The sequence below is a fragment of the Carassius gibelio genome, chromosome A19 (genome assembly GCF_023724105.1).
Source record: "Carassius gibelio isolate Cgi1373 ecotype wild population from Czech Republic chromosome A19, carGib1.2-hapl.c, whole genome shotgun sequence".
NCBI lineage: Eukaryota > Metazoa > Chordata > Actinopteri > Cypriniformes > Cyprinidae > Carassius > Carassius gibelio.
This window is the reverse complement of record NC_068389.1, coordinates 3,823,935-3,839,263: the sequence shown is the minus strand read 5'-3', so window position 1 is coordinate 3,839,263 and position 15,329 is coordinate 3,823,935. Positions and strand designations below refer to the sequence as shown.

General features: G+C 47.1%; 1 protein-coding gene across 2 annotated transcripts; it reads left to right on the top strand.

Annotated features, from left to right (window-relative positions):
* The first annotated feature begins 2,073 nt into the window (after positions 1-2,073).
* LOC127935600 (26S proteasome non-ATPase regulatory subunit 3) lies at positions 2,074-15,037 on the top strand. Of its 2 annotated transcripts, none has more exons than XM_052533614.1 (12): positions 2,074-2,349; positions 3,319-3,509; positions 3,796-3,933; positions 8,070-8,206; positions 8,284-8,474; positions 8,575-8,678; positions 9,072-9,186; positions 9,753-9,872; positions 10,361-10,464; positions 10,544-10,699; positions 14,650-14,700; positions 14,799-15,037. In XM_052533614.1, exons 1-12 carry the CDS (start codon positions 2,220-2,222, stop codon positions 14,874-14,876), a joined length of 1,515 nt encoding a protein of 504 aa, XP_052389574.1. In that variant the 5' UTR covers positions 2,074-2,219; the 3' UTR covers positions 14,877-15,037. The 2 variants fall into 2 exon arrangements, with proteins under 2 accessions (XP_052389574.1, XP_052389573.1); XM_052533613.1 differs by having other exon boundaries at positions 2,084-2,349; positions 9,024-9,186.
* Positions 15,038-15,329: the final 292 nt, after the last annotated feature.

The following is a 15,329-nucleotide window of genomic DNA, read 5'->3' as shown; positions in this document are numbered from 1 at the left end:
TTTACTCTCTCTAAATAAACTCATTCTGTATGATTTATAAGTGTTTTGAAAAATGGGGACATGGGTTATGTCCTCATAAGACACCCTCTCCTTGTAATACCTGTGTCATACCCGTGTCCTGATATGACACAAAAACAAGAGCATTCACACACACACACACACACACACACAGTGTTAGTAGCCGTGTTTCCACTATCGAGCTAGGACCGGCGTGCTAGTGCGTGCCAGGACCAGTCGCGTTTCCACTATCACTTCCGGGGCTTGATCGTGCCTCGCCGGGGTTTCCTCGGGGCAACGGCCAGGGTTTTTTGGCCCGACGAAAACCTTGGACCAAAGCAGGCCAGCTGGGACTAGAGGAGGGGTTATGAACAAAGGCGGAGTTTCTCCATGTCTAGAGAGCGTCAGCGCTGATCATTTCAGAAAGATAACAGCTTTAACACCAGCATTAAAGACGTTTTAAAATAAGTTGAGCTCAAAACTCACTCTTAGTTAGCAGCAAGTGTTTGAAATAACTTAATCCAATGTGGATTATAATCACTAAACAAAGCAGAAATATGTATAAGCGATGTAAAAGACTATGCACGCTAACGTTACCATAGTAAACATGTTAAATATGACCACTTGGAGAAATCAGACGTCAGCTTCTTATTCTCTATCAAAATTGTGTATTTATTAAGTAACATTTTTATCTGTCGTCTCATTTCGTAAGTTTAGCACCACGTTGCATATCATCAAAATATAATCATGTTTTTTGTTCGGGAGCTTTTATAAAAATAGAGAGTCTGCGCTGCGGGTCATTTCAGAAAGATAACCGCTTTAACATCAGCATTTAACACTTTTTTAAATAAATCAAGCTCAAAACTCACTTTCAGTCAGCAGCGAGAGTTTGAAATAACTTGATCTGATGTGGATTATAATCACTAAACAAGGCAGAAATATTTATAAGCGATGAAAAAGATATGCACGCTAAACATATAGTAAACATGGTAAAATATGACCGCTTGAAGAAATCAGACGTCAGCTCCTTATTCTCTATCACAGTCGTGTATTTATTAAGTAACTTATATTATCTGTCACAAGCCTCATCTCGAGAGTTTATCTCATGTTGCCTATCATGAAAGAATATAGCCTAATAATGTTTTTTGTTCGGGAGCTTTTATAAAAATAGAGATATTATCATTCATTATAAATATGACAGCTATACTGTGGCTAATAAACAGAAACAGACTCGACTGAATAAGCAGGCTATTTTCATAAGCGTTAAAAATAAATAAATAAATAAAATAGAAATAAGTGTGTTTATGTGTGATTAATTTTGCATGACGTTGTTCTGAGAGGCGTGTAAAGGGCGTGTTTTAGTGACGTGTAGCGGTGCTTCAAGCTCCACTGTGGAAACCCTGCGCTATTCTGGCCTCGTGCTACTGGCCCCGACCCGCTTTAAGCCCTGGCTCGCACTGGCCTGACAGTGGAAATGCGGCTAGAGTGTACCTGCTATTCCATGATACTGGGTCCAAATGTGTGTGTGTGTGTGTTTCCCACTGGACTGATTCTGATCGTAGTGGCGAGCCGTTTGGACCAGTAAATGTCAGGGCTGATTTTTTGTCCCAGTCCAGCCCTGGCTTTACAAAGTCAGAATGTTGTATTCGAGATAAAGGCATGGCTGAACAGTGGACAGGTCACTTTCTGTTCAAGCTGTTGTTTTATATCATGTACTGTATTGGGAGCTGAGCGTAGCTGGGTTTTTTGGCATGGCAGCTGAACAAGCAGCAGCCATAAATACAGCTTGGGTGAACCCGAAATAAAATTAATTATAATAAAATAAATAAATAAAATCTGAATAGTGGCAGGACTTTCATCCATGTAAGAATAAGAACAGTTGGTGGCGGTATGTGCCTATGAATCGGAATATTCCAAACCTTCCAAAGAAGAAGAAGAAGAGCTGAGCGCGGAGCTGCTGTGATGATGATGATGAGCGCTAGAGGGCAGCACGCTGCTCCCGCGGCTTCAGCTCCACACGAGAGAGAGAGAGAGAGAGAGAGAGAGAGAGAGAGAGAGAGAGAGAGAGAGAGAGAGAGAGAGAGAGAGCGCCACCGTCCCATGATGCACAGCGGCGCCTAAGAAGAATCGCCAGTCATCTTCAGCGCTAGCCTCCACCGACGTCTTGTTTACATGCGTGATTTTCGCGCTACGACATCGAGCTCTAGCATCTGAGCGGCAGCATGAAAGAAGTGACAGCAAAGAGACCCGAGAAAGCCCGCGCGGAGAAAGGGAAGAGCGGCGCGGAGAAAGAGAAGAGCGCGAGCGGCGCGGAGCCCCGGGACGGAGACCAGGACCAACTGACGCTCGACGGTCAGAGCAAGAATCATACAACACATAACACATCATATATCACACATATCACATCATATATCACACACATCACATAACACATCATATATCACACACATCACATCATATATCAGGACCAGCTGACGCTCGACGGTCAGACAAACACCTCACTCTCAGCAAACACCACAGCAGATATTATATCAGATATAATCATACGTTATAACAGATCAGATCACACACAGGTGTCCGTGAGGAGTGTGTGAAGATGGGCTCTAGACAGAAACTCGTCGAGCTCGGCTGACAGTGGATTCGGCAGATATACTGATGACTATTTTGGATAATCTTACTGAATATCATTATAGTATTAAAGGGATAGTTCACCCAAAAGTCAAAATTATGTCATTAATGACTCCCTCATTCCGTTCCAAACCCGTGTGACCTCCGTTTATCTTCTGAACACAGTTTAAGATATTTTAGATTTAGTCCGAGAGCTCTCAGTCCCTCCATTGAAGCTGTGTGTACGGTCTACTGTCCATGTCCAGAAAGAGAAGAAAAACTTCATCAAAGTAGTCCATGTGACATCAGAGGGACCGTTAGAATATTCTGAAGCATCGAAAATACATTTTGGTCCAAAAATAGCAAAAAATACGACTTTATTCAGCATCTCAAAACAAGTCTCTTCACGTGTAAACTACAGGATACTACAGACGGCCATCAGTTTAATATATCCTGCACACTTCAAACAGTCAGGGAAATACACATCTACAGTTTCTTTAGTTTATATAGAGGTCTATGTTATTGTACATCTCTGTATTGAGAGTAATGATAAAGAGAAGCAGAAACGGAGGGTTAACTGGTCAGAAGTGGAACGCACCCCTTCTCTGTTTCCTCTGAATGTAAGATGTGTATGGCTTGTGATGAAGCAGTGGTCACTTCCTGCTGAAGCTGGTGACCCGAGGCCTGTGGATGATGAGTGTGTGTCTGCTGCAGAGATCAAGGAGCACGTGAAGCAGATCGAGAAGGCCGTGCAGGGGAAGGAGCCACGCTTCGTCCTCCGTGCCCTGCGAGCTCTGCCCTCCACCAGCCGTCGTCTCAATCACAGTGTGCTGCACAAAGCTGTGTCCGGGTTCTTCACCTCCAACGCTGCCAGCAAAGAGTTCCTGCTGGGCTTCCTGGACCAGGTATAAACACACCCCTCTCTGTTCCTTTACAGCGGTCAGATCTCTGTCAGATATTACTGTGATGTGCGGCTCTGACTGGGACGACCATCTCGTTCTGCAGACCCTCGTCCCGCCGCTGCTCACACTGATAAACTGAGATTTCTGTTGCTTTGTGTGCAGTTCCAGGAGAGGGAGCGTGTGTTTCTGTTGATTAATCTCAGTAAGAGTGATGAGTGATGTTAGTGCTAGAGCTGTCTGAGTCTGCTCTCAAGAGCTGATGGCTGTGACGGGTGTGTTTGTGCTTCAGCCGCTGGAGAAGGAAGGAGATGTTCAGTTCAGGCCACGCACGGGGAAAGCTGCGGTGACACCACTCATCCCAGAGGTGGAGGCTTATCTACAGCTGCTGCTGGTGATCTACCTCACCAACAACAAACACTACACCCAGGTCAGAAACACTACCTCACCAACAACAAACACTACGCCCAGGTCAGAAACACTACCTCACCAACAACAAACACTACGCCCAGGTCAGAAACACTGCCTCACCAACGACAAACACTACGCCCAGGTCAGAAACACTACCTCACCAACAACAAACACTACGCCCAGGTCAGAAACACTGCCTCACCAACGACAAACACTACGCCCAGGTCAGAAACACTACCTCACCAGCGACAAACACTACGCCCCGGTCAGAAACACTGCCTCGCCAACGACAAACACTACGCCCCGGTCAGAAACACTGCCTCGCCAACGACAAACACTACGCCCAGGTCAGAAACACTGCCTCGCCAGCGACAAACACTACGCCCAGGTCAGAAACACTGCCTCGCCAACGACAAACACTACGCCCAGGTCAGAAACACTGCCTCGCCAGCGACAAACACTACGCCCAGGTCAGAAACACTGCCTCGCCAGCGACAAACACTACGCCCAGGTCAGAAACACTGCCTCGCCAGCGACAAACACTACGCCCAGGTCAGAAACACTGCCTCGCCAGCGACAAACACTACGCCCAGGTCAGAAACACTGCCTCGCCAGCGACAAACACTACGCCCCGGTCAGAAACACTGCCTCGCCAGCGACAAACACTACGCCCCGGTCAGAAACACTGCCTCGCCAGCGACAAACACTACGCCCCGGTCAGAAACACTGCCTCGCCAGCGACAAACACTACGCCCCGGTCAGAAACACTGCCTCGCCAGCGACAAACGCTACGCCCCGGTCAGAAACACTGCCTCGCCAGCGACAAACACTACGCCCCGGTCAGAAACACTGCCTCGCCAGCGACAAACACTACGCCCAGGTCAGAAACACTGCCTCGCCAGCGACAAACACTACGCCCCGGTCAGAAACACTGCCTCGCCAGCGACAAACACTACGCCCCGGTCAGAAACACTGCCTCGCCAGCGACAAACACTACGCCCCGGTCAGAAACACTGCCTCGCCAGCGACAAACACTACGCCCCGGTCAGAAACACTGCCTCGCCAGCGACAAACACTACGCCCAGGTCAGAAACACTGCCTCGCCAGCGACAAACACTACGCCCAGGTCAGAAACACTGCCTCGCCAGCGACAAACACTACGCCCCGGTCAGAAACACTGCCTCGCCAGCGACAAACACTACGCCCCGGTCAGAAACACTGCCTCGCCAGCGACAAACACTACGCCCCGGTCAGAAACACTGCCTCGCCAGCGACAAACGCTACGCCCCGGTCAGAAACACTGCCTCGCCAGCGACAAACACTACGCCCCGGTCAGAAACACTGCCTCGCCAGCGACAAACACTACGCCCCGGTCAGAAACACTGCCTCGCCAGCGACAAACACTACGCCCCGGTCAGAAACACTGCCTCGCCAGCGACAAACACTACGCCCAGGTCAGAAACACTGCCTCGCCAGCGACAAACACTACGCCCAGGTCAGAAACACTGCCTCGCCAGCGACAAACACTACGCCCAGGTCAGAAACACTGCCTCGCCAGCGACAAACACTACGCCCCGGTCAGAAACACTGCCTCGCCAGCGACAAACACTACGCCCCGGTCAGAAACACTGCCTCGCCAGCGACAAACGCTACGCCCCGGTCAGAAACACTGCCTCGCCAGCGACAAACGCTACGCCCCGGTCAGAAACACTGCCTCGCCAGCGACAAACGCTACGCCCCGGTCAGAAACACTGCCTCGCCAGCGACAAACACTACGCCCCGGTCAGAAACACTGCCTCGCCAGCGACAAACACTACGCCCCGGTCAGAAACACTGCCTCGCCAGAGACAAACACTACGCCCAGGTCAGAAACACTGCCTCGCCAGCGACAAACACTACGCCCAGGTCAGAAACACTGCCTCGCCAGCGACAAACACTACGCCCCGGTCAGAAACACTGCCTCGCCAACGACAAACACTACGCCCAGGTCAGAAACACTGCCTCGCCAACGACAAACACTTCGCCCCGGTCAGAAACACTGCCTCGCCAACGACAAACACTACGCCCCGGTCAGAAACACTGCCTCGCCAACGACAAACACTACGCCCCGGTCAGAAACACTGCCTCGCCAACGACAAACACTACGCCCCGGTCAGAAACACTGCCTCGCCAACGACAAACACTACGCCCAGGTCAGAAACACTGCCTCGCCAACGACAAACACTACGCCCCGGTCAGAAACACTGCCTCGCCAACGACAAACACTACGCCCCGGTCAGAAACACTGCCTCGCCAACGACAAACACTACGCCCCGGTCAGAAACACTGCCTCGCCAACGACAAACACTACGCCCCGGTCAGAAACACTGCCTGGCCAACGACAAACACTACGCCCAGGTCAGAAACACTGCCTGGCCAACGACAAACACTACGCCCAGGTCAGAAACACTGCCTGGCCAACGACAAACACTACGCCCAGGTCAGAAACACTGCCTCGCCAACGACAAACACTACGCCCAGGTCAGAAACACTGCCTCGCCAACGACAAACACTACGCCCAGGTCAGAAACACTGCCTCGCCAACGACAAACACTACGCCCAGGTCAGAAACACTGCCTCGCCAACGACAAACACTACGCCCAGGTCAGAAACACTGCCTCGCCAACGACAAACACTACGCCCAGGTCAGAAACACTGCCTCGCCAACGACAAACACTACGCCCAGGTCAGAAACACTGCCTCGCCAACGACAAACACTACGCCCAGGTCAGAAACACTGCCTCGCCAACGACAAACACTACGGCCAGGTCAGAAACACTGCCTCGCCAACGACCAACACTACGCCCAGGTCAGAAACACTGCCTCGCCAACGACCAACACTACGCCCAGGTCAGAAACACTGCCTCGCCAACGACAAACACTACGCCCCGGTCAGAAACACTGCCTCGCCAACGACAAACACTTCGCCCCGGTCAGAAACACTGCCTCGCCAGCGACAAACACTACGCCCAGGTCAGAAACACTTCCTGGCCAGCGACAAACACTACGCCCCGGTCAGAAACACTGCCTCGCCAACGACAAACACTACGCCCAGGTCAGAAACACTGCCTCGCCAACGACAAACACTACGCCCAGGTCAGAAACACTGCCTCGCCAACGACAAACACTACGGCCAGGTCAGAAACACTGCCTCGCCAGCGACAAACACTACGCCCCGGTCAGAAACACTGCCTCGCCAGCGACAAACACTACGCCCCGGTCAGAAACACTGCCTCGCCAGCGACAAACACTACGCCCAGGTCAGAAACACTGCCTCGCCAACGACAAACACTACGCCCCGGTCAGAAACACTGCCTCGCCAACGACAAACACTACGCCCAGGTCAGAAACACTGCCTCGCCAACGACAAACACTACGCCCCGGTCAGAAACACTGCCTCGCCAGCGACAAACACTACGCCCAGGTCAGAAACACTTCCTGGCCAGCGACAAACACTACGCCCCGGTCAGAAACACTGCCTCGCCAACGACAAACACTACGCCCCGGTCAGAAACACTGCCTCGCCAACGACAAACACTACGCCCCGGTCAGAAACACTGCCTCGCCAGCGACAAACACTACGCCCAGGTCAGAAACACTTCCTGGCCAGCGACAAACACTACGCCCCGGTCAGAAACACTGCCTCGCCAACGACAAACACTACGCCCAGGTCAGAAACACTGCCTCGCCAACGACAAACACTACGCCCAGGTCAGAAACAATGCCTCGCCAACGACAAACACTACGCCCAGGTCAGAAACACTGCCTCGCCAACGACAAACACTACGCCCAGGTCAGAAACAATGCCTCGCCAACGACAAACACTACGCCCAGGTCAGAAACACTGCCTCGCCAACGACAAACACTACGCCCAGGTCAGAAACACTGCCTCGCCAACGACAAACACTACGCCCAGGTCAGAGACACTACCTCACCACTACGCCCAGGTCAGAAACACTGCTGATCCACCACAGCTCAACTCTGTGTGTGCACATAAGATACGACTCAGGTTAATCCTGCTAGCAGAGCTGGATTCCACTGCAGTCCAGCACATGAACAGCATGTTCTTCAGCTCTCTACAGATGATGAGGTTTGGTCTGATCTCTGTCCTCTCAGGCTCAGAAAGTGTCTGATGATCTGCTGCAGAAGATGGGCTCTCAGAACCGCAGGGCTCTGGACTTAGTGGCTGCCAAGTGTTATTACTATCACTCGCGCGTGTACGAGTTCCTGAACCAGCTGGATGTGGTGCGCAGGTGAGTGTCCTCCTCATGACCTTTGACCTCCGCTTCAGCTGGGCTGTTGTGCTCACTCTGCTCTCTGGTGAACACAGTTTCCTGCACACACGCTTGAGGACGGCTACGCTCCGTCACGACGCTGACGGCCAGGCCACGCTGCTCAACCTGCTGCTGCGTAACTACCTGCAGTACCATCTGTACGACCAGGCCGAGAAACTGGTGTCCAAGTCTGTGTTCCCTGAGCTGGCCAACAACAACGAGTGGGCGCGCTACCTCTACTACACCGGTGAGTGTGTGTTCAGATGAGTGTGTCCACCAGACACTGGTCTGTGGTGTGTGTTCAGATGAGCGTGTCCACCAGACACTGATCTGTGGTGTGTGTTCAGGGCGGATCAAGGCCATCCAGCTGGAGTACTCAGAGGCCAGGAGGACCCTGACCAACGCCCTGCGCAAAGCCCCTCAGCACACGGCCGTGGGCTTCAAGCAGACGGTGAGTGTGTGTCTCTGTGTGTGTTCTGTGTCTGACTGCAGGCTGTGTGTCCGTCAGGTGCATAAGCTGCTGATCGTGGTGTGTGTGTGTGTGTGTGTCCGTCAGGTGCACAAGCTGCTGATCGTGGTGTGTGTGTGTGTGTGTGTCCGTCAGGTGCACAAGCTGCTGATCGTGGTGTGTGTGTGTGTGTCCGTCAGGTGCACAAGCTGCTGATCGTGGTGTGTGTGTGTGTGTGTGTCCGTCAGGTGCACAAGCTGCTGATCGTGGTGTGTGTGTGTGTGTGTGTGTGTCCGTCAGGTGCACAAGCTGCTGATCGTGGTGTGTGTGTGTGTGTGTGTCCGTCAGGTGCACAAGCTGCTGATCGTGGTGTGTGTGTGTGTGTGTGTCCGTCAGGTGCACAAGCTGCTGATCGTGGTGGAGCTGCTGCTCGGGGAGATCCCTGACCGTCTTCAGTTCAGACAGCCGTCTCTCAAGAGGTCACTCTTGCCCTACTTCCTGCTGACACAGGGTACCTCCTCTCACTCACTAATCTCATCGTCTGTGTTGAAGATTGCTTTCAGAGTACACAGGACATCAGTTTGACCGCTTGGGCTTTAGCAGAACATCCTTAAACACGCCCCTCCAGCTGTCAGTGTCATTCTGTCCAATCAGTCCACAGCATGAGAGACAAGCCACGCCCTCTGTTCTCATCTCTGAAGAATGTGATGATGGGGAAGTGTGAGGGTGTCACAGTACAGTGATTCGTGTCGTACACGTGAAGAACATGTGGTTTCAGTGTTGACTCTGTGAACCGTGTGTCACTGATGAAGATAATCTGATTGAATACAACTGAAGTGTATCACGATGTTTTATAGATCTGTACCAATGTTGAAATACTCGACTGATCAGTGACGTTGTGAGGGATGTTTCACATCCTGGTGTCATGACAGCCGTGTCCAGACCTGTGTGTTCCATTTGTCTTAATTCTGAACTTCCTGTTGAATAATGTGTGTGTGTGTGTGTGTGTGTGTGTGGCTCATGAGAGCAGCGTTACAGTATTAGTTAGTAAGAGTGTGCTGTTTCTGCCCTGTGCAGCGGTGAGAGCTGGACATCTTGCCACGTTTAACCAGGCGCTGGATCAGTTTGGAGAGAAGTTTCAGGCTGACGGCACCTACACACTGATCATCCGTCTGAGACACAACGTCATCAAGACCGGTGAGTGTCGTCGTCCTCCTGTGACCGCTGGAGGACCACGAGAAGATCACGCCTGACCGCCGCTGATCAGAGGAACACACTCTTTACACCACTGCAAAGGGCTGCACAGTTTACCTTTTGGATTAAACGGTTTAGTCATGTTGATGTTTTTTAAAAAAGACACATGACGTCTTATGACCGAAGAAAATCTGCGTAAATATTTGAGTAAGAGTGTAGTGCAGATAACTTGATAAATTTGACTTATTCCTGCATGTGTTTATGCATGTTACACCATTAAAACAGTGATTTAATTAATTGTGTGTGTTTGAGAAGCTTTGGGACTCGTGCTCGTGTGTGCCCCAGCAGTGTTTCTACAGACTCTGACCAGTTCTTCTGATTCAGATCAGATCTGAGATGATGACATGAGGATGTACTGCTGGTTTCTGTCGCTCTGAGGGGTACGGCTGTGTCTCCTGCTGACCCTGAGGTGTGTTTGTGGTGTGTTTCAGGGGTGAGGATGATCAGTCTGTCGTACTCTCGCATCTCTCTGGCTGACATCGCTCAGAAGCTGCAGCTGGACAGTCCTGAAGACGCAGAGTTCATCGTGGCCAAGGTGAGGCTGGCGCACACATTCACCTGACAGTGTTCATCAGGGACTGAGCTGAAGCATGTGTCCATCTCTGTGTGTCCAGGCCATCCGTGACGGTGTGATCGAGGCCAGTATAAACCACGAGAGGGGTTACGTCCAGTCCAAAGAGACCATGGACATCTACAGCACACGAGAGCCTCAGCTGGCCTTCCACCAGCGCATCTCCTTCTGTCTGGACATACACAACATGTCCGTCAAGGTACGACTGATGCCAACACAAGGGGCTCTGGGATAGAGACAGGCGTTTCCCATGACTAAATTAACATCTTAATACAGATTAAACATTTCCAGGGTTTCCGCGGGGTTTTAAAAAGTATTAAAAAGTGATAAATCAAAATGGTCAAATTTAAGGCCATTAAAAGTGTTAAATGTGGTCTCAGAGGTATTATTTTTTTCCAAATTAGGTATTATTTTTTCAGATTATCAGGTGTCCTATTCTGATTGAAATTCTATCTGCGTTCGTGTTAGTTCGTTTAAATATGGGGTTTAGCATATCTGGGCAGATAATCAAAGATCTTCCGTCTCAGCGTATGTTTGATGCTGACGTCATATTCAGTGGTCGTTCGGCATCATCTCAGAACACTGCGCGCTCAACAGAAGTGGCTGGTTTCTGTTTTATTTTAGACTTGCTTCAAGGCGTATCTTCAACGACTGGACAACCATCGTCGTCTTCATGGACAAATGCAAGTTTTCTAATAGCTGGGTTAACCCAGCATTTAAGGATTGGCTCAGGCCTGTACAGGGAATAACAGGCAGTAGTGTTGTCAAAAGACCCGGTACTTCGGTACCAAGTCGGTACTAAAAAAAATGAAATGTGAGGGTACCATGTTTCTTTAAATACCGGTAGTACCGAGGTCCCGTTCAAACCCGGTTCTTGACGCATACAGCACTATGATTTCCGCGAAGCAGAAAACGAGGACGGAATCTCAAAATCCAGTCATGAAAATGAAACTTACATTTTAATATGGACAGTCATGAAATTTGTCAAAGTTAGCATAAATTAATCAAATCAAATCTCCATATGGACCAGTATCTGTAAATGTTAAGCCGCAAAAGTTGTTTGAAGTATGAATCAGTGTTCTGCGCGTCTCTGTGTGAATCAATGCATGGCAGAGACGTGCAGGTTTGTTTACCACATAGACTGAAGCGCATGACCCTTGCATTAATTTCAGCATCTGAGCTTCAGAGTTATCTCTCTATCAAGCGATCTGAACTTTTCAGTTCATCTCAGTGGATGCACAGCGCACCTGTATTTGATGCTGTTAACTCTGTGTGAAGGCACACGACTCACCGTCGCTTTACTGATAGCGCTGTTTCTCACACATGCAAAGAGAGAGAGCGCGAGAGTCTTACCACGCTGAATCGACACGCTATATGTAAACTATTCTTTGTTGTCTTCTCCTGTCAAAATAATGGAGTTCATTTAGAATTATTAATTTTCGAACAAGCAGAAGATATGACGGTTTCTCCGGTAGTGGCCGGAGCTAATGTGCAAATGGCAATTTCATTGGCTGACGCTCAACTAGCACCGTCCCTGTTTTGATTTCAGCAAATCAGTTTGACCGAACGCAGACAACGTGATTAATATTCATGAACCCAGCAGCTCATCAATCCATAGTGCATTGTATATACATTAGTATGATAGTAGAAATAGTAGTATTATCTTTTAATAATAGTTAATTTGATCTATTACTATGTTTTTACAGAAACCCTCAATGACCAAAAAATATCTTAAGCATCACCACCAGTCTTAAGTTCAGTTAAAATGACAGATATGCATTCATTAGGCCTAAAAGTTAATTTTTACATAAAGGCATTGTGCTAGAAATATCACTATTATTTAGTAAATTACTGTATATGTGATACTGCTACTACTGTTGAAACAATTAAAAAACTTTATTTTTTAAAGAAATAAATCACAATATTTCTTCTATGTTTTAATTTTAATAGCAAATCCCCTTTATTTACCAAAAATAAAATGTGTTTAAATTTCATAAATTAAGACAAATTACATTTGGGTGAAACTTGTTTACTGTTTTTCATAATTATATAACTTATAGAAAAACTTTAAACACAATTGTAAATAAGTATAAAGAATGGCATTGGTTTTATTTTTAGTGCTAAAAAGTTTTTTTTTTAATTAGCAATTTTGTGTTTTGCTTTGGTACCGAAATTGGTACAGAGAACTGTGGATTTTCACTGGTATCGGTACCGAATACTGAAATGTTGGTACCGTGACCCCACTAACAGGCAGGCTTATTGTTTGGTGTGTAAAAAAACATCAATGTCAACTGGATGGGAGCTAACGCACTTCGGTCGCATATGGATGCTCGGAGAGAGCAGTTAATTCTACCAATCTCAGTTTGTGAATCCGCAACAGTTCATAGAAGATGCCCGTTTGTAATGCATCAACTTGCAATGAATGCCAGCCAGTGTGCTGGAACTATCCGTTCTCTCCATTGCACATTTTATGTAGTTTTTATTTTTATTTAATAAGTGAAATTAATGGGCAATATGTTGTCAACATCAGTCTCTAAATCTATTGTTTTTTGTATGTTAAATATGTCAAAATCTGTGTAAATAATAGAAAGGTCGCTGATTAACACTTGCAATTCAGTGTCGTGATGGTTTTAAAAAATATTCTGAAGGTAGTAAAAAAGGTATAAAAAAGGAGAAAATTTAACTTCAGGATTCCTGTATATACCCTGATTTCTTAGTTCTGCATGTTCTGAGTGATACTGTTACAAATCAAGACACAGCTTTGTGTTGCCTGATAATATTATTAATAACATATATATTTGTCTCTTAGAAATACAAATTTAGTAGATTAAGTAAATTGATGTTCATTATAAAAATCAATAATATCTGTAAGTATTGTAACAGCCTTAAGCCCTATTCGGACGGGACTAGTTTTACAGGGGGTCGTTAGAGAAATCTGCGTTTCACAGACGTACTTGGTGATTTTAATCCCGTCCGAATCTGCCACGTCTGTGTTTTTCTCACACAACGTCTGTGATAATTCCAGAGCAAATTACCTACTGTTTTTCAGCAAACTCAGTGATCCTCTGAGAAAACTAATCCCGTCCGAATGCGAATGTCTGTGATTGCCGGTGATATTTTATTTCACAACGCGTTTCCTTGTGTGTTTTGGCCAACGTGAATTACCGTAGATGCTCTTACGCGCGCATGTTTGATATATTTGCTTAGCGGCAAATAAATAATAATAAAAAAATAATAAAATCAAGAGCAAGATCACAAACTGTTAATACCGGCTATTGTAATATCAGCATCAGGTAAGATTACTCGCGTTCATTTATGTACTCCGTTACATAATGTTTTAATTACATTTAATAAAAAAAAAAAAACGAAAACAAGTTAAACTAAAGGCACCACACATTAATATGGTTTTGTTATACTAGCCATTTAGTATTTATTGTGTAATAATACTAAGGCAATCATTCTGAATGAATGCAACGCACGCATACAGAGCGCGTGATCTCTGTGACGCCCAGATGCACAAATCAGACCCTCCCACCTCTGTAATAAACACAGAGATACTAGTCCCGTCTGAATTGGTACATGAAAATCACAGACGTCAGGTGGTAAGAATCGAAACTCAAACGTAGTTTAGAAAACTAGTCCCGTCCGAATAGTGCTTTATTTTTATTTGGTAAAATGTAATTATTCTGACTGCTTGAGTTTAATAGACACTGGTCTTCAATAGAAGCACACATTTAGATCCTGATAATCACCGTTAAATCCACAAATATACCTCAATACCATGGGCAAAATTATATCATAATAAAATAGCACGAATAGGTTCAGTGTTACTCCAGTGAATCTGTAGAGTATAGAGTGTGTGTGTGTGTGTGTGTGTGTGTGTGTGTGTGTGTGTGTGTGTGAACGGAGATGTGTTCCTCTCTGAACTCCAGCACATCTGATCTGGTCAGGGCTGCTGTTTCAACTTTGACCTGAGCGGATGAATACTAGACTAGTGCTCTTTGGTTCTGCCTTTGCAGCATGAACATTAGGGAGATCTATCATCAGGAAACGTGTGTATCAGATTAAATGAGTGGCAGTGGACGGATGTAGGGAATGAAGGTGGCTTGATTTCAGTGCAGGTAACGGAGTTCATCTGTTTCTGTGCAGGCCATGAGATTTCCACCAAAGGCCTACAACAAGGACCTGGAGTCTGCAGAGGTGAGACACGCGCACACACACACACACACACACACACACACACACCCCGAGCGTCTGCTGGAGATGATCACTCTCTGTGTGTCTGTGTGTGTTCACAGGAGAGAAGAGAGCGAGAGCAGCAGGATCTGGAGTTTGCTAAAGAGATGGCAGAAGATGATGATGATAGTTTCCCATGAGTCTGCAGCGCCTCATGTTTTGTGTTGTTTTTCTTCTTGTATGTTGTTCTGTTTGCTCTTTCTTCTTTGGATTATTGCCCATCTGTTCTCCCAGGTTTGCTCTTATTAAAATCCATGAACATACTGTGTGATGGAACATTATAAACATCACAAATTCTCCAGTTGTGTTTCTTTTCTTCATCTCTTCATGCATCAGTTTCATACACTCATAGCAACAATGCGGTTCGCTAAGTGTTAAACTTAGTGTTTTCAGATGGTTTTAATATCTACAAGATTATCAAAAATAAAACCACAAAGAAGATTATATTATAGGAAAAAAATATTAACATCTTTAAAGAAAAAAAATAGTGATTTTTTTTTCATTGTTTTTGACTCGTGTAACCAAAGATACAAAATAAATGCTGCTTTTAGTTTCTCATGCAGGTCTAACAGTACTGTTGAGGGAAGAACAGA